General features: G+C 42.1%; 1 protein-coding gene across 3 annotated transcripts in view; it reads right to left on the bottom strand.

Annotated features, from left to right (window-relative positions):
* Nucleotides 1-21,170, bottom strand: part of FLT4 (fms related receptor tyrosine kinase 4) — a 148,628-nt gene that overhangs the window by 50,017 nt on the left and 77,441 nt on the right. For 2 of the 3 annotated variants that reach the window (XM_072145611.1, XM_072145612.1), the window contains exons 3-8: nucleotides 7,937-8,205; nucleotides 6,927-7,036; nucleotides 4,685-4,847; nucleotides 4,441-4,580; nucleotides 2,638-2,809; nucleotides 700-817 (exon numbers count right to left, since the gene is read on the bottom strand). In XM_072145611.1, the coding sequence (XP_072001712.1) occupies nucleotides 700-817; nucleotides 2,638-2,809; nucleotides 4,441-4,580; nucleotides 4,685-4,847; nucleotides 6,927-7,036; nucleotides 7,937-8,205 (972 nt within the window). Of the gene's footprint in view, nucleotides 1-699; nucleotides 818-2,637; nucleotides 2,810-4,440; nucleotides 4,581-4,684; nucleotides 4,848-6,926; nucleotides 7,037-7,936; nucleotides 8,206-17,357; nucleotides 17,505-21,170 lie in introns of those variants that run through there. The other variant, XM_072145613.1, reaches the window with a different exon arrangement.

Below are 21,170 nucleotides of genomic sequence, written 5' to 3'. Positions count from 1 at the left end.
TCTTAGCAGGAGAGTTTCCCCACCTCCAGAAGCTTGCTACATGTCACCAAAAAACCTGTGTTATAGGTCAGACATCAATGGGTTAGGAGCTTGCAGTGTTGTATTTAAAAGGTAATTAGTGGCGCCTCTTATCCTGTGTACTCGGGCTCCCATGTAAGAGTAGGGGTTCCCTTGCAATGGCAACAGGCATGCAAGTACATGGCTTCCGTATTCATCTTTTTGGGACTAATGTTATGCCAAATGTCATGCAATTCAGTGGCACAACTTGAAGCTGACGGGCCACATGATGACCCCCGACTATAAAGTGTGGTTTATAGTCTTCTCATATGGGAAAGTGACACTTTATGGGCCCCCTACACTTCTTGGGCCCAATTACAACCGTACCCTCTGCAGTCCATCAAGTTATGCCTCTTCAGAAGTTTCATTAAAATTGATTGTCATTCCTTCTACTAGCTCCTGTGGTTGTACAGACTACAAGGGGTATCGATGGAGATCCCAGTGTTTATAGTTGTACAGGTCTACACCTTTGACTTATCCTTTAGTTATTAGTTGTCCTGATGGTAAGGCCCTGTAAACAGAATCTAGATTATTGTAATTGGGAGACTATAGTTATAGTATGCGTGCGATAATTCTTTGTAAATTTACTCCTATGGCACAGTTGACACATCCTTTAGGACAAGCGTAGCATTGGGATCCTACCATTGATAAGTAGGGGTTGGGTAAGCAGAAACCTTCACCGAGAGTCTGGTCAACTTTTCTCCAGCTGTAGCCTCGATGACTGTGTTATCCTTGGTCTCCACAGAAATAAAAGGTTTTTCTATTGAAGAAAAGAAAAAAGTTAAAAGAAACAGTTAAAAAAAGAAAAACTATGATCATTTTATAGCTTCATCTTTGTAAATGAATGCAATTCACATAATAAAAGAATTATTGTCCATCGGGGACAAGTGGCTATGATCTACTCTTCTTCTGTTACCAAATTGTGAACTGCCACTTAAAGAAATGATAGGGTCTTATGAGAACCCCCAAATATTAAAATGTAACCCCACTTTCCCTGTAATATTTGCCATTGTGGCAATGTTAGGAAATTCCAATATCCATCAGGCAGCGGATTCTTACGTTATGGGTAGATTTGTTGGTTATTTATTTGTCGAGAGGCTTGAGATATTTGACATATCTCTTCTGTGGATAGGGGATAACAATTGGTTGGGGGTCTTACTGGTGTGAACTATCCTTAGAATGGAGGCCCTATTCAACTAACTAAATGAAGCGATGGGTCAAGCAGGGATCCTTAAGCTTGATACAACAGTATAGGAGCATAATAAAATGCCAACTACCTTTGGCACTCTGATGGACTGTGAATGGGGTCTATGATTTGTAAAGCGCTACGGAATATGACGGCTCTGTATGAATAAAGATCATTATTATAAAAATGGGGGTGTTGGGGATAGAGTTCTGTGCTCACCAATTTTCACAACTTACAAAGTAACACACTCAACCATCCGCTTCATTCTGTTATTGAGAACAGGACTTGTGATTGGTTGGAGTCCATTCTTGTGATCGGTGGAGATCTCACTAGTCAGACCTCCACTCCCATGGATAGGGCTGGACAACCATATCGACCTTTTTACCACCTCTTTAAGGCAAATTCTACTCTGTCCGTTCTTGTAAATGGTGGCCGATATATAATTAACTTAGGCGGACAATATATAATTGACCAGTATCAACAATGTCAGGTCGAAACTTTTGTCCCTACTTTTGTCCCTACTTTTGTCCCTATGACAGGAACCATACACCACTTCTAGTCCAGAAATGCATTGATGGAGATCTGCTTCTTTTTTTGCCATTATGCTGTCGCAGAGGATACTTCTACTAGGTGGAACTCAATGTATTCAGTTTCATACATTTACCCTGGTAGTGTCTGCATGGGGCAAAAATCAATGTCACAATACAGATGGATTATCAGGTCTTAAAGGAAATCTACTATCAAAATTGATCATGATATACCAGGGGCACTTAATCATAGATCCACCCGCTGTGACTGTGGTAATCTTCTTACATTTGTTATCCATGGATTCCCTCCTTCTAAAATCAACTTTTACAATTATGCCAATAAGCCAGATAGGTTAAATATCCCCCTGTGGGAGGGAAAAATGCTCCCGCACAATGTAAAAGCCTGTGTAGATAAGGCATAAAGGGCTTCTCATAACACGCCCATAGCCTTTCTGGCTCATTAGCAAAATTTTAAAAGTTGATGTTAGAAGGAATGAGGCCATGGATAACAGATATAAGAAGATTACCACAGTCACGGTGCTCAGATATGTGCCCCTGATTTATCATGATGGATTTTTATGTTGGATTTCCTTTAAGATCTGATAATCCATCGGTATTGTGATATAGATTCTTGCTCCACTACCAGGGTAAATGTATGAAACTGTATGATGGATTTTATATAGTCACTTAGTTTATTTAGTGTAAATAATTCATGAAGATCTCCACAGCTTTGCAAAATTTCTTGTGCAGACCCTCCCACTCTCCCACCCTAACACCTATTTTGCTACTTAGGCCCTCACCACCTGCTCTCATAGCTCATCTATAATACCACAAGGTAGCCCGCACCGTTTCCCATTCATTCTGTACCGTGCACTATGACCTCGATGCTCTCCTGGTACTCCCATGTCTCACTCACGGCATGGCACTCATACTTTCCCAGGTCGGATTGGTTGACGCTGGGCACTATAAGGGTACTGAACAATTCTGTGTGGTCTTGCTGGGGTATTCGATCAGAATGCTCGGTCACAAAGCGGTTATTCTGTAAAGAGATGAAGAGTTAAGGTACCTGTGTCTCCATCACTTTTATAGTATAAGCACATTATGCTGCAGGTTTTGCCCACTGAGGTGTCAGATTAAATATCATTATAGGGGAGGGGCAGTGAGTCACAGCAGCTAGGTCGCCCTACTACAAATTAGAGACAATATTACAGCATCAACGATATGATGACCACAGCGTCATACAATTGTATTGTCGTTAAAATCGGATGTCCAGAGCAAAAACAGAAATCAAAACAGAAATGTGGACCTTACATGATATACCGTAGTAAACATATCAAACATCTGAACCAAAAGTGAGACACTGGGCATATTATTTTTGTAATCTGTTGTAATGGTTGAGTAAATTTGAACTATCATCTGTGTACAGCTATTTAGTAGTGGGAGTGGTGCTAATTTATGTATGACTGTGTAGGTAGAGATAGCTGTCAGTCACTAATAGGATCACCACCAAATTCTCTATACCATGCTGCCTGCAGATAGAACAGTATGTCCAAGCTGCTCATCTCCTCCTGCTCTATAACATGCTGCCTGCAGATAGGACACTATGTACAATCTGCTCAGCTATCCTTGCTCTGTAACACACTTCCTGCAGATAGGCCACTATGTACAAGCTGCTCAGCTCCTCCTGCTCTATAACATGCTGCCTGCAGATAGGACACTATGTACAATCTGCTCACCATCTCCTGCACTATAACATGCCACCTGCAGATAGGACACTGGGGCTCATTTACTAAGGGTCCGAATCGCACAATTTGTTGGGTTTACCAGCGATTTCCGATTTGCTCTGAATTTCCCCGGGATTTTGCCGCACACGATCGGATTTCACGCGACAGAAATCGGGGGTCATGGCCGTCGGACAACCCGATGGATTTGGAAAAAACGCGGAATTTAAAAAAGAAGATCAGCAAGATCAGCACTTACATGCACCGGGACGAAGAAGGTGAACTCTGGTGGACCTTGGCGCAGCAGCGACACCTGGTGGATATTGGGCGCACGGACCTTAGTGAATCCCAGCAGACCCGAATCCTCGTCGGAGAAGGCACCGCTGGATCTCGACTGGACCGGGTAAATAAATGTGCCCCACTATATACAATCTGCTCAGCTGCCCGGCGCGCTCTCCGACGAGGATTCGGGTCTTACGGCGATTCACTAAGTTCATGCGCACGATGTCCACCAGGTGTCGCTGCTGCGCCGAGGTCCGCCATAGTTCACCATCCTATTCCTGGTGCATGAAACGCGCGTCAAGCGACACATTTTTTAAAAAAATACTGTGTTTTTTCCGAATTCATCGGGTTTTCCCACGGCCACAACGGTTCCATCGCATGCAACCCGGCGCCAATGTGCCACAATCCGATCGCGTGCGCCAAAAACCTGCGGCAATTCACCGCAAAACGGTAATTTTTGGGAAACACGACGAAAAAGAGCGATTCGGGCCCTTAGTAAATGTGCCCCACTATGTACAATCTGGTCAGCTCCTCTTGCTGTATTACATGGTACTTGCAGATTAAACATTTTTATGTCAGCAAGTTCCCTTTAAATAATTATTAAAAATTTGTAAAAGAAATAAGTAAATATGAAAGTAATAAGACATAAATAACATAAAGCTCACACCTTTTTTCCGGGGTAATCCCACTGAAAGCCAACGGCTGTATTAAACTCTGCAATTACGGTGCAGTTTAATACTAGTTGGTCTCCTACTAGCAGCTCCACCGTGTCTTTTGGGGACAGGTACATGTTGTAGAAATGGTATCCTGGATTTATAACAAAGTCATATGGTCAGTCTAATGTAGCAAAAACAACCAATAATAATAATAATAATAATAATAATAATGTAGATACCATACATACTACCTACCTGTAAAGTGGATAAAGAAGTGATTTGACATGAACACCTTTCCATCTATGATGGTCATACACTGGACAAAGAGGGAATCTCGTATCTCGTCTGCAGGGACAACCATCCCTTCTTTATTGTCCCATGTCACGCTGCTCCCATCTGGAATAATGTTGCTGCTTTGCTAAAATAAAAAATGTACAAATGTTACAGGGGGGCAGAATAATAACATTTAAATGAAGTCAATTGAGATTTATCAGAAATGTCTGAAAAAAGACCAATTAGAGCTCAACTTACATTTTCCCACAGCGGTTTATAAAATTAAAACTGACCACTGATTGGTTTCCATGGGCAGACACACCTGATAAATCTCCCCAATTTAGTAACCTGACGTCAACAAAATGTAATCCACTGCCGAATGTCTGTATAATATGTACATTTAATAATGCGGAAATAATTGTTCTAGCAATATGCAAATAATACTATTGCTATTAGCGGACTATCAATGATTCTAGGAACCATAGGCCCCTCACAATCCCACTTTTATCCTCTAGGAGTGATGCTTATTGGGGTTAAGATGTGGAAGAACTAGCACTAAGGCTCAGTAGGAAACTACTGAAGCTTCTGGTTACTTCTACTGGTTGTAAAACCCAATAAATAGGTACAATCAGTGTCATACTGAGGAACCATAAGACCATACGAGGTGTTAATGGTTAGGGTCTACCCTAATCCAAAATGCTCCTGTGCGTCCTTATGTAGGATGGGATAATACTTGTAAACTATCCTATAAAAAAATAGCCTCTTGGGCAGTGGTGGCAAACCTATGGCACGGGTGCCAGAGGTGGCACTCGGAGCCCTTTCTGTGGGCACCCAGGCTGTCACCCCAGGACAGAGTTCAGACTTGAAGGACAGGACTTGAATCTTCCTGCGGTTCTAGACAGCTTGAGATGCTGCTCTCAATGCTTTTTTTTAAAGTGACACAACCTTCACTGATTGGGACTGCAAGATTAGTAAGAAGGTGTGAACAGGGCCAGATTATCTTTTGAGGTCCCCTTGCTGGCCCCATGTTTCTTCATCTACAAAGAGACCCTGGCAAGAAGCTACAATGTCTGAATTTGTTTCTCCTGCTTAAAACTTTATTGGTTTACTCAGGAGGTCTATACGACTGAACGTTGTGGGAGAACAGGGATCAATAATTTACTGTTTAAATTGTCATATTAGCACTTGATGGTAAATAATTAGGTTTTGGTTGCTACTTGGGCACTCGGTCTCTAAAAGGTTCGCCATCACTGCCCTAGGGTCAGGTAGTCTACTGTAGTTCACTTTTGCTGGATGTGGAAAGGCTATTACTATTTATCCTCTGGTGCCGGTACAACCCAGGGTTCTGCCAAATTTAACTCTCCCATGTTCCTTGCTAAATTCCAGGGGAGGTTTCTTGATATGTATAGAACTGTTGAGCTCAACTTATTAAAGAAGTAACAAAAAGGGGAGATCCGATCACAACAAGTTATCCCCTATTCACTGGATAGTGGATACATTAGAAATCATTAGGGGTCTTAGTGGTAGGACCCCCAAAAGAACGATGGTTAGGTCTATGCAGGCCAAGAATGTCAAATGTCCCATGGGGGTGGGATCCATCACTCCACCCCAATGGAAACTGGCTGATAAATTGAGAGGGTCCTGCCTCCGGAGATCTCTGGCATCACTGGTGGACAATTATGCACCAGGCCCTGTCTGGCATAGAGTTGTGTTCCTGAATGCGCACAGGCTATAGCTAGTGCAAAGGTGTAGGCTAGGAACGTCACTGGGCACGGCCCCCGTCACAGCCCTCCATGTCCTTTTGACATAGAGCTGGTGTATGGAGGAAAAGAATTGCAATTCCTGGTATTGCGCCAGGAATTGAGATTATTTCAAGGCTTTTATATCAGAAAACTGGTGCACAAGCCTTGATAATTCTCCCACATTAAGTTAAGTAGTTTAGATTCAGTGGTTCTCAACCTGTGGGTCGGGACCCCAGCGGGGGTCGAACGACCAAAGCCGGGGGTCGCCTAAAGCCATCGGAGCCGCAATTTTACTGTGTTTTTACTGCGAGTTGCATGGTTTGGGGTCACCACAGCATGAGGAACTGTATTGCGGGGTCACAGCATTAGAAAGGTTGAGAACCACTGGTTTAGAATAAGGATTTATGCTCTCATATAGTACTATACTGTTGTATTCAATATATTTATACATTGAGAATACAGAAAAATCTGCTGGTTCATACCGTTTGCAGAGTAACATTGAGGTCTGGAATAGAGACTTGGCACGGCACTCTGGTTGTTGCCTTATTTATTACTATGGTCCCAACAGGGTTGATGAATGGTTTCTCCCAGTCTGATAATACAAGGCAGAGAATCAGAGACAGATGCAATATATATTTAAACATTTCACAACAGTAAATGATGAATTATCATAATCTTTTTTTCTTGCTGATTATTCTCAATCCACTTAAAGCTTTCTAAATTCTCTCCAAAGTTATATTTTTGCCCCTTGAGTAGTCAGAGAGCACTGAGCCTGGCTACCCCGCTGCACTATGGATGGAGCTTTCTGCTTAGTTTATAGTATAAATTAAAAGGGATTTAGCAGTCTGAATAATGCTTAAAAGGTAACCTGTTAGGCAGGTTGGGACCACTACACTTGGTTTGGCTTCATACACTTGGGTTTTAGGTCCCAAGCATATTGAGCTTACCTCTGCCTGTTGCCGGAGAGATTGAGAGAAAATTAAATATAAAGTTGCTTTGATCTAAAGGAATGGGTCCACATGTACACTGAGTCTGGTGAAGCCCCTGGGCACCACACCTTGCTTTACTCCACATGCTTAGGATACTGGGTGACATGTAACACCCTGCTTATTTTAAAGCTTTTCCACCCTGTCAGACCCAATGTAACCACCAATCCCACCATATTTACTATAGTGTCCACCAGGTGTCAGATGTGGTCTAAATAGGTCCAACTTGGAGCCTCTTAGTAGATCAGGGAAGGCATGCCTCATGGGGTAGGGACTTTTTGCGACTGGCGTGTCTTAATATATTCCCCCCAATATGTTTAGGAATCTAAACCCCAGCTGCAAGAAGCCATGCTGTTTTTTTGTGGTCCCAAACTACCCTACAGATTTCTTGAAACTTTCTACCATCTTTTCATCCATCTCTGGGAGTCTTGCAATAGCTGGAGAGCTAGAGGTTGGAGAACCTCACTAAAAATATGTCACACATTTTCAAAATGATATCACCTCACCTCTCACAAAGACATGAGTGTTGACTGCAGTGGTACCCTTGACCCTGGTGTTAATATATCTGTAGTGGCAACAGTAAATGCCGGAATCCGTAGCAAGAGACTGGGTTATTCTGAAAATCTTGCAGTATGGTTTGCTTGCTGTTCCTTCGCAATCCTCCACTGTAACGCTGCGGGTGCCATTGATAATCACAATAGTATCAGAGTCCTTGTCATTCTGGTTGGACTCTACAATGCCTCCAGGCCACGTCCACTGCAGAGGCCACTGCCCCCTAGAAAGAATCAAGAGAAAACAACACTTAAAAACAGAATTGGCCATATACAATGGCATTACCATTGACCTGTTGTGACTATGGAAAATTATCATTGTAGAAGGGCAACGCTTAGCGGTTTTTAAAGGCTCTAAACGCTAGTTGCTTTGTAGGTCTATAATATAAGAAGTTTGTACTGCTGTAATCTATTGAATTTTTTTGAACATTTTAGGTAAGCCATATGCCAATGACAAGTTTGCTTATGAGTAGGGGCAAAGGATACTTGTAGGTCTCTGCCAGATGGGGTTTGGTGGGCATATGTTGGCTCTTTCAATGAACACCCAAGACAAACCTGATAAACTGCAGTACCAATGTTCCAGCTGTGAGGTCCTACAATTTGTCTGGACACCCAATTAAATAGTTCTGAATAGCCAGCTAACATCAGACATTTTCTGGGTATACTTTAGTCAAGGGCTTAATATGTGCACATCGAAAGGTTACTTAAGCTTGCTAGCAACAATGGATATCCCTTGTGGAAAAAGTCATGATAATGTCATGATGTCATATTGTGGCATCTGAAGAAGGAAGAGGTTTGGGGTTTCTTGCCAATTTTTATAATGGTCTGGTCCCAACATGGTCCCAAATCAAGACCAGGACAAGTCATTAAAATTCTGTATGTATGTTTATCACATCCATATGTTAGTATCTGTAGGGTGGAACCGCTCCTTAAAGAAGTAAAGACTGTGAAACTACTTATGGAAAAACTAGCAACATTAATGTTGTCCTCAGTCCCCGAGACATTGGACGCCAATGATAAAAACGAATGCGGCAATGTTCTTGGGATCTGAGCCGAGCTCACACAGAGAGCTGTGCTGAGTCAGTACATCGTGCTTCCAGAATCATGAATCAATCATACCCTACAGATCTTACTAAAAATAAAAAACCCTCCATGGCTTGGATGGGGTCCCGATCTCTTGACTTGATGGGCAGCGTTATCTCTACAAGGCACCTGCACCACACTGTTTTCGCGGTGAAGTGGGTTGACTTCATGTAATCTTTCCCGGGTGGTCTGCAGTTATGATACCGTATGGCACAGCTGGACCTCATTATACAAGCCGGAGACAGCATGAAAAGCATCAAATCTGAATAGGGGTATGTAGAGGAGAGATGAGAAGCTTGGCTTCTTTCCACTGGAGCTCCTAAGTGAGGTGAAAGACAATATCTCAAGAAAGGAATATAATAAGGTCCCTAGGTTCCAGCCATGGGCTCCCCTGCCAATAACAAACAATGTGTTGGAACAGGTTCCGTGTGGATCTTGGTGATTGTGTGAATAACACCATAAGTGACTGACAGACTTTGTGGAATGAAAAGGTGAACATATCTGAACTGAACATAATTTGTCCTTTTTTTAAGAAGTTCACTTCAGAGCATTCAACCACACCCTCGTAAAGCAGAGAGTCCATCAGACAGAGGAATAGTCGGAGGCCGTGCTGAAAAATAGGGGGTTGCTCATTATTTAGGGATTGTAAACCAAGTACACATACATGCGGGTATGTTCGGACAGGATCGGTCTTGTTTTAGCGCCTTCCGCCCTTGTTTTTATGAAAAAAGGCTTTAAAAATTAGGCAAATGTGCGTAAGGTACTCCGGGCTCAACTAACTGCTCTGGAGCCCAGAGCCCCTTGTTATCTTTTGCATCATTTTTACAGTAGTATTTTTGTATATACAAGGGCATAAGGAACTAAAAGAAGAGTGTATCCTGCCAGAGGGGGCACACACCTGCATGTAAGTGTACTTGGTTTACAACCCTTCATCCTGGTGATAGATTTCCTTTAAGTAAAGATATAGGCAATGCCCTAAATGGCAACACTCAGTGGACTTGTTTCATGTATTTCAAAGACAAGATGTTGTAGAATTGTTATTTAATAAAAAATACAATAATTTAGTAAAACAGACATCCTAGGAGATTATATTTAACCTGTCGCCAGGTTTTACCCCACTAAGCTACTAGTTCCCTCCGGTAGAGTACGGAATGTACTTTCTACATTCTTTCTTTCATGTGAAATATCACACATTTACCAATAAAAAAATCTCCCCCAAAGTCGGGCAAATTTTCACTTCATTTTCACATGAGATGAGTCAAGTGGATACAGGGGAGGGTCACGTCAGACGCCTCTATCTTCTATTCTATACCACCTAGAAACATGCTTTTTGTGTCATATTAAAGATGTGAATCTCATCTTTCAGATCACATAAGGCTCATGGTTCTGTGAGTTAAAGAACACTCTCGCTTATCCAAGATCAAAGATCCTGATACCAATGATCAACCAAAGTGCTGTTAGTACAAGATAATAGTATGACATACTGGTCATACTATTGGAAAATGTATTTAATAACTTTGTTCATATTGTCCTTTTTTGCAAAATATTGGTTTATATCCCTAATTATAGGCTTTTGGATTTCAATTTTAATATGACATGTAACTGGTAAATCAGAACTAATTTTGGCATACGTGCACTATGTTTGACAAATATTCTAAAATGTACTTGGCCACCAAGAAGAAAAAACAATAGCTTTCTATGACAATAAATATTACAAATGTAATTACTTTGCCCAAGTTTCAGGATATTAGCAGGCCCTGAAAAGATGAGTACTAAGAGCTTTAACAGTAATGACATGCATTAAAAACCTATCCCTATGAATTTATACAAAAACTCAAGAACTGGATAGGTTTTCTAATACATTATTAGATTACGCTTGTCCAGGGTCCCAAAAACACTGCAGATCTGTTATTGAATGAACTGTGGTGCAACGTTCCCAGAAAAGTCAAGACTTGTGAGGTCCAGTCAATTATATTGCACTCAGACGGGATGCCGAGTACAAGTACAATTAAATTTTTTTATTAAATGTTTGCACGTTGTTAAAGTCAGGTAGATGGAAAGCTTCCAATTTATTTTAGAATGGTGCTAAGGTTACAGCTAGGCTCATGGGAAGCATCTACCTACAGATCTGGCCGGCTCCATGTCCATGTCCATGTCCAGATCTCATGTCAAGGACCTCACCTCAGGATTTCACCTTTAATTTCCTGATTTAGAATTTTTTCCCATGTAGTTTTTCTAAAATTCACAACCTTTACATCCACAAATATTTGGCCATCCTAACATATGCAGACATTATACTATGTGTATTACATTATTTTTGGACTTTGTGTCTCTACACGTTAAATTATCTCTGCAGTTAGTAATGGTTCCTTGTTTCTGCTATGGTGTGTTTTCCTGTCTATCCAGTTAGCCGATTTGCCCCAGGTTTTTGGCGCACGCGATCGGATTGTGGTGCATCGGCGCCAGCATGCACGTGACGGAAATTGTGGGGCGTGGTCGAACGAAAGCCCGACGGATTTGGAAAAACCGCCGCATTTAAAAGAAAAAAATTGGTCGCACACGCCATACTTACATGCACCAGGAAGAGATCAGTGAACTCCAACGCAACTCGGAAGACCTCAGCGCAGCAGCGACACCTGGTGGACATTGGGCGCAGGACCTTCATGAATCGCCGGAAGACCCGAACGCTCGTCCGCGAAGCCGCTGCTGGAACGCGAATGGATTGGGTAAGTAAATGTGCCCCATGATCTCGAAGGTGTTCTGCAGCTTGACAACCTACTTCTAGTGGTCTATTAGGTCAATTTCTACTGACAGGTTCCCTTTAATCGGAAATTAACCCTAAAGTGTCATCCCAACTGTGAAGCATCAGGGAGAGGACATCATAGCTCGGGCCTGCTTTGCTGCTTTAGGCCTTAGTGAGTAGCAGTCCATGACCTCAAGATGAAGATGTCACAACAAGAGAAAGGCCCTACCACAAGGATGTGGTGGAGATGATTGTAGCTAAGGTAGGGGGTCTACAAGCTATCATATACAAGAACTAAATCTGTTTTCCCCTCCGGCTAAAACGTAACCATTTTTCTTATCACCATCAAAATTTCAAAATATGCAAAATGACCAAAAGTTGGACATTTTTGTACAGATGAGGTATGTACTGAATTTCGCAACTGTGGTACATGGTAAAGCCAATAATAAATTCTCCTCTATGTGTTGATACCTTATAGTACAGCTCTTGGCAGGAATGTACGGTGAATTATGGCGCAGCGCTCCATTTTTGTTGGCACTTGCCAGATACATGTAAAAAGCCACAAAATATCTTCCCTGCAAATCTTCCCAAACTTGTGGTTTGTGCATTTCGGCTGCCAGTTCTTAATGGTTATTCAGAGTGAAGGCACCCGAAATGCAGTTTATCCTCTGCGCTTTGCGTTGTCAATGCTTTCATTATATTCACTTAGTCATCATGAAATCTCATCTAAATGAGACATTTGGTGTTTATGCCTCTGCACATGGCAATATTATGTCTGAAAATTAACTTTTGTATGCAATTTTTTTCATGAATTCAAGAGTAAGCTAAACTCTGTCACATTTAATATGTATAGATTTTCTATGATAAGAATTGCTTCCAGCTAAGAGTAGCTATGGATATACAGCACAAGATCCTATAAGGCGACTGTGTGCTATACAACCAGAGATACAGGCGGTTTAAGACATATTTTGGAAGTGAATCCTCATCTGTTGCTCACATTCCAACTATGTCTTTAATTGTATCAATTTTTGTTGTATGCTATGAAAACTGTCAGCTATGAAAGTTTAGATTCTTTTCTTTACAATGACACCAAAACCATTATTCAAGGTGCTATAGAGCCTCCAGCCTCCAAAAGTGACTTATGTCAAGCAAAAAGGGAGACTTCTCAGCTCATTTGTATGAGGTTTTGGGACAAATAATTGTATAATAATTTCCTGGTACTGTAACATAAAGTTAACATAAAAGAGGAAATGCTAGAAAAGAGGGTTCATACCATAGCTGTTTTTTTTTTTATTAACCTGGCTACAGAAAGTTATCACATTTTGAAATTTACAGAAATTTGGCACTCCAGTCTGTAAGGACCTGCGGGTGGTTTAGTGTACCAAATCACCCTGAAAGGTGTCCTTTTAAGGATATGTCCCAGCAGGGGCGGATTAAGAATGATTAAAAATGATACTAGAATTAAGCTTTTGCCTGCTTTCAATTTGTGGTTTCAGGACCTTTGGAGGACCTTAAAAGGTACTAAAATGGCTCTCGTGTACATGTGTACTGAGAGCAGGAATAGATGTACGAGGATTTCATGGGTGAAGGTCCTTCTCAGTATAAAATTTGGTGGGTGGTGTGGGTGGCCGTGGGCCCCCCTAGAAAGCTTAGGCCTAGGGCTACCACCCAAACCGTCTTTATTATAATACAGTACTGTGTTTCGAAAAGGCTGTTTAAGGGGAAATGTAGGATAAAACTTAATAGACAATGAAAAGGACAAGAGGACCAAGTAAACATCCATGCCATTGTTGCACTTTTTTTTTCTCCAAGGTCTATGCCTCTTAGTAAAAAATGAAAGCGGTGTACAGAAAATTCACAATGGAGAGTGCGCCCCTGCAGGTAACTCATGGCATTCCCATGTGGTACTTATTCTGTATGCATTGTTTCCAAAGATGTAGGAGCTCTGTACAGGGAAGCGTAGAAGTGGATATTCTCAACATTTTTGTCTTCTGACTTATATGTCAGGCTTCAGGTGTTGTGTCAGCCTCTTGGCATTGAATGTCTAGGGATTGGCAAACTGAGAAGTGAATGACTTTGACATTTCGTGATGTGCCTTCCCATAATCGCAGAACAATTACATAGATAGATTTATTTACTTTAAGGGGTTTTCTTATGTTGCCAGGCCTCATCGTAAATAAATCTGCTTTATTGATCAACTCCAGTTTTTAGAATTAACTTGGCAAAGTTGTCACCAATCAAACAAGCTGGACTTCTCTCTATACAATCTATGGGGCATTCTTCATGAATCTGGCGCCCCCTGCACTGCCCGACAGAGTACACCACATTTTTTGGTGTGCCTTTAACATGGAGCGTGCAACATAATTCTGTAGGACTTTGCATGTTAAATCTGGCACCAGAACACCCCCTTCAGTGCAAAAATTTGTGTTGCATGAAGAATAGTGTGTCCCCGTAAAAGTTAAAAGTAAAAGTTACTGACAGGCTCCAGGGGTAGTGGAGCCACTGGACCACCGTGGACAATGTTGTAAGCCGACACCTCGGACAGGAGTATCAGGACCCACCGCAAAGCGTGTTGGGCTTGCTGCAACGTGGTACCACCAGGTCGTTCCACAGGTGTGACTTTGTCCGTGTTGGCAGCCAAGGCGAGGTACACAGACGTTAGGCAGAATCGTAGTCTGGGACAGGCAATAGCTTAAAGGAAACCTACCACTTCTGAAGGTAGGTATGAGATGTAAACACCGGGCACCAGCTCAGGGTGAGCTGGTGCCGGAGCTTACCTTAGCTAGTGTTTTAAAGCGCTATATCACGGTTTAAACACATTTTGATTTACAGCCCCGAGGCAGCTTCGGCGCTGCGCGCGGCCGTGCACGCGTGACGCCTCCGGCACTTCGTATGGAGGCGCGCGCACGGCCGCGCGCAGCACCGAAGCTACCTCGCGGATGTAAATCAAAATGTGTTTAAACCGCGATATAGCGGTTTAAAACACTCGCTAAGGTAAGCTCCGGCACCAGCTCACCCTGAGCTGGTGCCCGGTGTTTATATCTCATACCTACCATCAGAAGTGGTAGGTTTCCTTTAAGGCAGGCAGGATCAAAGTACATGGGAGAACCGAGGTTACAAGAGGAATACAGAACAATAGCACAAGGCACACAACAAGCTTTTCCTAAGGTTGTGAGGCACAAAGATCCGGCAGGGTGTGCAGGGAGAGGCTGGTTTATAAGGGATTCTGGGAAAAGGCCAGCAGCAATTAATGGAGCACTGGCCCTTTAAATCTTCTGAAGCCAGTGTGCACCCTAGGAGACGGGGAAGCGCATGCACGGCCGATGGACCGGAGTCGGATAAGTTACAGCTGTGGGGCGCCGGGGCACAGAGAGGGGCATAGTTGAGCCCGGGACCCGAGACATGGGTTGCGGGAGCACCCGTGACCCCCTTGACAATCCTTCTCTCATATGGGGCAGCAGATGTCATCTGTCGGGTTCACTTGACTCTACCATAAAACACCGTTTCAGCGATTACCGTACAGTTTTGCTCCCTTGTAATTTAAGTATTTACTGCAAATTCACTTTAAAATCTCTTACTGGGGTGAAGTAGTTAAAGATAATAGAGTCATAAACGACATTCATAGAGTTCAGACCAAATTCTCTGACTTGATGAGTTCCTAAAAGTCAACTTCTCAATATTTGGTGTATCCAGCGTTATATTTCCAAAGAAAACTGGGAACGGTTTCAAATTCAATTCATTACGGAGTTGGAAAAACAGTAACCTCCACCTTGGATCTTAGACAGGCATAAGTGATTAGTGAAGTATTTTCCCTCTTCTATGGGATATTAAGTCCTGGGGCTAGGATCAAGAACCAATGAATAGAGAGGGGGGTCCTTAAACAATTGGTGCACCTGAAGTTCATGTTTAGTCCTACAATTTAGGAAAACAATGGATTGGTGATTTTATGGTATTTTGGTTTATTTCTTGCTATGACTGTATCATAAATGGCCATAGTTTTCCTGATATATAAAAACAGCACAAATTTTCCTGTATTATGATAAAGTCACATATAGCACACAGAAGGGCGTTACTCTATATGATGCTTTAACTATCAGCATTTTAAGTGCTTGCCGCAGAAGAGACATTGATAACATTGAATAGTAGGATGCAAAGGCTGGGACCATTGATGATTGCTAGAACAAAGGGGGCAGATTTATCAAACTGTCTAAAAGTCAGAATATTCTTAGTTGCCCATGGCAACCAATTACAGCTCAGCTTTCATTTTACCAGTGCTCATGAATATTTTACAGGGATTGGTTGCCATTGGCAACTAAGAATATTCTGACTTTTAGGCAGCTTGATAAATCTGCCCCAAAGTGTTCTTCCTACAGAATATAAAGTTGCAGATTATTTTCTACCACTTTACCGATCAATTAGCAGGATTGTATAATTCTTCATATATCATCAATGCCACTTCTGAGACAATTGAAGATTCACTCTAATCTATAGGCAACATGTTATAGAGCAGGAGAAGCTGAACAGATATTGCATAGTGTCTTATCTGCAGGCAGCATGTTAACGAGCAGTAAGAGATGAGCAGATTGTACATAGTGTCCTATCTGTGGGCAGCATGTTATAGAGCAGGAGGGGCAGAGCAGATTGTACATAGTGTCCTATCTGCAGACAGCGTGTTATAGACCAGGAGGAGCTGAACAGATAATGCATAGTGTCTTATCTGCAGGTAGCATGTTATAGAGCAGGAGGAGCAGAGCAGATTGTACATAGTGTCCTATCTGCAGACAGCATGTTACAGACCAGGAGGAGCTGAACAGATAATGCATAGTGTCTTATCTGCAGGTAGCATGTTATAGAGCAGGAGGAGCAGAGCAGATTGTACATAGTGTCCTATCTGCAGACAGCGTGTTATAGACCAGGAGGAGCTGAACAGATAATGCATAGTGTCTTATCTGCAGGTAGCATGTTATAGAGCAGGAGGAGCAGAGCAGATTGTACACAATGTCCTACCTGCATGCAGCATGCTACAGAGCAAGTAGTGTCCTATCTTCAGGTAGAGCAGGAGAAGCTGAGCCGATTGTACATGGTGTCCTATCTGCAGGCAGGGATGGCGCCAGCACTGGGCATACTCAGAGCTGCTGGGGGGCCTCATAATGCTGTACATAAAAAATCCATGGGGGAGGAGGAGGACTGTATCTAATGAATCCATAGGTAGTGAGGGGGGCTTTATATAAAATAACTATGACAGGGCTGTTTGGTATGAAAAACTAGGGAATATTAGACACTTACACTAAACCCTCTAAATGTGATTCATCTCAGACAGTAAATGACTCTTCTCTGCTCATTTGCCTGTGACTTTTGAGATTATTCCTTATAGGTAAACTTTCATTTCACATAAAAGAGGGAATTTTAGAAGGGACAATTCATACCCTATGGTTTCCTAGATATATGTATTGAAATCTAAAATTGACATTTAGTTGACTTCAATATCTACATAAAATAAGGTTACGATTAGGTTACTATTGTGGTTCACTAAGTTATTTTTGTTATTACCTAAAAAAATTTGCCATCCTGAGAAATTGGAGGTATCACTCGCCTGGAGATTTATATTATGGGGCCAAAACACTGTGAAGCCATGGCAGTGCCAGAAGCAAAGCGTAGCGCCCAATGGAGCGAGAATCTATTTTGTGCCTCCTACAGTGAAAACCTCTTTAGGAAATGTTAAGTACTCTATGGGGGAGATTTATCAGTAGTGTCTGAGAGAAGAACTGTTCTAGTTGCTCATGGCAACCAATCAGAGCTCAGCTTTCATTTAATAAACAGCTGTGGGAAAATGAAAGCTGAGCTGTGATTGGTTGCAAAGGACATTTAGTCCAGTTCTGCTCTCAGACACTTTTGACAAATCTCCCCCTATGGGTCTATAAAAGACAGAGTGCACCTTGTTACTGATCTCCATGAGACACATACAAAGTGTGGCAGTGATTTGCTGTGTTACAGACACCTATTAAGTTTGGGCAGCAGATTCTTGTTCAGTTCTACATGTAATATCCAGTGTTCTCTAACCAGACCGATGTTTATACTGAATTCCAAGCTTATGTTCTGCTCCATCACAATAGAGATTTGATACCCACCTTCCTCCACCAATAATAATATAATATCCTGCAACAAGGAACAGTTTGGCCATGTTTCGTTAATTTTACTTGACGTATTTGTGGCCTGGTTTCTAATGAGACATATAACATTTTACTGTGTTGTCATTGTTCTGGACTTACTCTGCCGTACGGTTTGTTAAACAGTCCTAAATGTAATAACGTGAAGCCTCCCAGCGGTTCTTTTTGTGAAAAATATATTACGATTCTGTGCAACCTTTTCCCAGTTATAGAGGAATGAAGGAAACTTTGCAATAAATGCTTATGGCTTGGGCCATTACCGCTAGAACATATGGTGGTCATGGTTGACCCAAATTTGGATGAAGTGCTGCGTTCTGCTCCCTCCCTGGTCATAGCTTATATTTTTGCTTTGGTTTCCTCTGATCACACAAAGCGGGGCTGTTCTGTTGAATTGTAGATGCCACCAGTGTAAGGCTACATTCACACAAACGTATGGGGGACATAAATACGGCCAACGTATATACGATCCCCCATAAGCTTCAATGGGCTTGCGGCACCGTACGGTTCCGTATCCCGTAGAAGGATAGGACATGTCCTATCTTTCTACGGAATATGGCGCTGTGCATGTATTTCTATGGGGAGGGGTGGGGGTGAGCAGGGCTCTCCCCCCTCCTCGGCGCCGATGGCGGGCAAACATTGTGTAGACTTACAGTGGGGTGTATTGGGTTACCTTTAGGAAACTTTGGAAGGATCATTTGTCCTGAGATATTCTTGGTCTGAGAGTTGTAATGTTTTTTCCTCCTAGAAATCAGGAAACCCTGTAGAGGACCCAGACAGGGATGGGAAATAAAGAAAGTGTACTTCCTCTGCTCCGGCTCCCAGTTCCTGCCATGCTTTGGTACATCTGGTATTAAAAGGGTTCTTGGGATCCGTTTTGACCAATGATTGTCCTCCACTGACCACGCAACATCACCTAAAGGGTTTGGCCACTTTACCTCATGTATTTTGTAATGTGTGTGTAAGTGTGGGGGACAGAATATTAGATCATTTACTAATATACATCTATTACAAGTTCTGTGCTGCTGGATATATATGTCTTTTACCTCATCATTCAGACATTTCTGACCATAAAATGGGCGCAGATGGAGGGTTAAGTGATCTTTATCTTTCCATGAACAATCACCCTGCCAGGACCTTGATCTATGTTCATGAATACTATTGGATACTATTGAATAATTGTTCGTGGACTGATAGAGATCACATGATCTCCATCTGTGGCCATTTTGAGGACAGGAATCTCTGGCTGATGAGGTAAAAGACAGGAGGCTTCACTTTACATATTAAGAAAGCAGAGCAGAACTATTACTAGATGTATATTGGTGAATTACCTGCCCCTACACTTACACACACATTACAAAAAACCATGATGCAAAGTGACCAACCCCTTTAAATTGACAAAAGGAGGTCCAAAGAGGCTACTCATTGGCTGAAGCAAGTCACGTGATCCCGTGGGACTTCTAGCATGGTTGTATTTTCAGAAAACTGGAAGTGTTATGTGGGAAATGGGAGATCGAGCAGACTAAGGCCTGGGCAGTTACCTGGGTGAGCACATGGGTCCGCACCCCTCCCCTCTCCATAGAAAGCCAGGCAGGTGCACTATGAGACACTGTCTGCTCCCCGCACCTTGGCCGGGTTTCATAGACCTCCATAGTGGTATACGGTGCATGAGTTAAGTTTTCCACTAAAATAAAACCTCTAAGTTCTTCATACACATAAGAAGAAGACTACCCATGTACAATTTGGGCGCACTTGGCCAACTTACTTTGGGAAACCTTACTTTTGTTTGAAAGGAATGTACAATCGTGACTACTAAATTCCAAAATCTGAACGATTTGTTCTAGATGGAGATAATCTGCTGCAGTAGGTATCTAGAAAGATTATAAATCTGAATAGAAACTGTTACATCAATGGAACAGGATTCCGATCAATAGCCCTAATGCCGCTGTGCTTGTATTGTATAGTATAGTATAACATGAATATTACCATACTTCTCATGTGTATGAATTATACCCTTATAATGGATTATTCAATGAATCACTTACTTATCTGTATTTAACATAGGTTTTAAGATGACCCAGCCCGCGTGCCACAACTCTATTGGGAACGCTTCCCCAGTGGTCGGACCTACCCCAATCTCACTTTTATGCTGTATCCAGTGATTCTTCTGAAAAGTCTTTTAAGATTCTCCAAAGGAGCTAAACTAACATTGCTTGAATATCCTTTATGGGAATGAATGAAATCCCAATGATAATTACTGCATTCCTGTGCTGTAGCTGTACTGGGGCGTGTTACCCTTCAGCTCGCGGTGCAGTTATCCAGTGTGAACCTCTCACTCTTCCGCCTTTCTTCTTTGTTTGCTCATTAAAACAGTTTTATATAGACATTTTATGGAGTTGTTTAGTTCACAGGAGAAGCCGTATAATGTGCTGTAAACATACAGTATAATGGCCACAGGTGGAAACCATTATATCATTATGCAAATATGAAATGGAGCTGGTGCCAAGCATTGAGGCACCCCTACCAAGTATGAAAGATGAATACACAAGCGATTTTTGGACAGAGTGAATTCACAGTGTGAACTGAATGTATCTTGCGTGATATAGGTGGCAACTTACAGGAGCTGTAAATTGAGAAATCTTTAAGGGAACCTGCCATTTAAATTATCACACCCAAAATTAATACTTAAAAAAGCAGTGCCCTAATTCTTCAATGGTTCCTTTCCATGGCTGCATTGTTAAAAATCAGTTTGTTAACTTGTGTACAGATCACCTTAGGTGAGTCCAATGATATTAATGGAGTCCTGCATATTAAATTTTACTTGAATTGCCCTGCCTTCTTGTTCCTGACTGACAGGCCTCACTGCTAGGACATGCTGCTGTATGGAACTAGTACTTAGAGACTATCTGCTAAAATTCAACTACAGACATTTATAATAAATGTGGCCCACTATATTAGTGGCTGAGCTGAGCATGCCCAACAAAAGGAGTTATTTACCCTTTTGTCACAATGGATGACAGCATAGGGTCATTGGTCCCCATAGGGAGGTTTACCTGCACATTTGGACCCTATACAGCCCTTAAGTCATTAAAGGAAATCTACCATCAAAATCAAGCATGATAAACCAGGGACACTTACTCATAGATCCAGTCACAGTGACTGTGGTAATCTTCTTATATTTGTTATCCATGGCCTTCCT

Source organism: Engystomops pustulosus, chromosome 4 (assembly GCF_040894005.1).
Source record: "Engystomops pustulosus chromosome 4, aEngPut4.maternal, whole genome shotgun sequence".
Lineage (NCBI taxonomy): Eukaryota > Metazoa > Chordata > Amphibia > Anura > Leptodactylidae > Engystomops > Engystomops pustulosus.
Note: the sequence above shows the minus strand (reverse complement) of the source record. Positions and strands in the feature narration are given on the sequence as shown.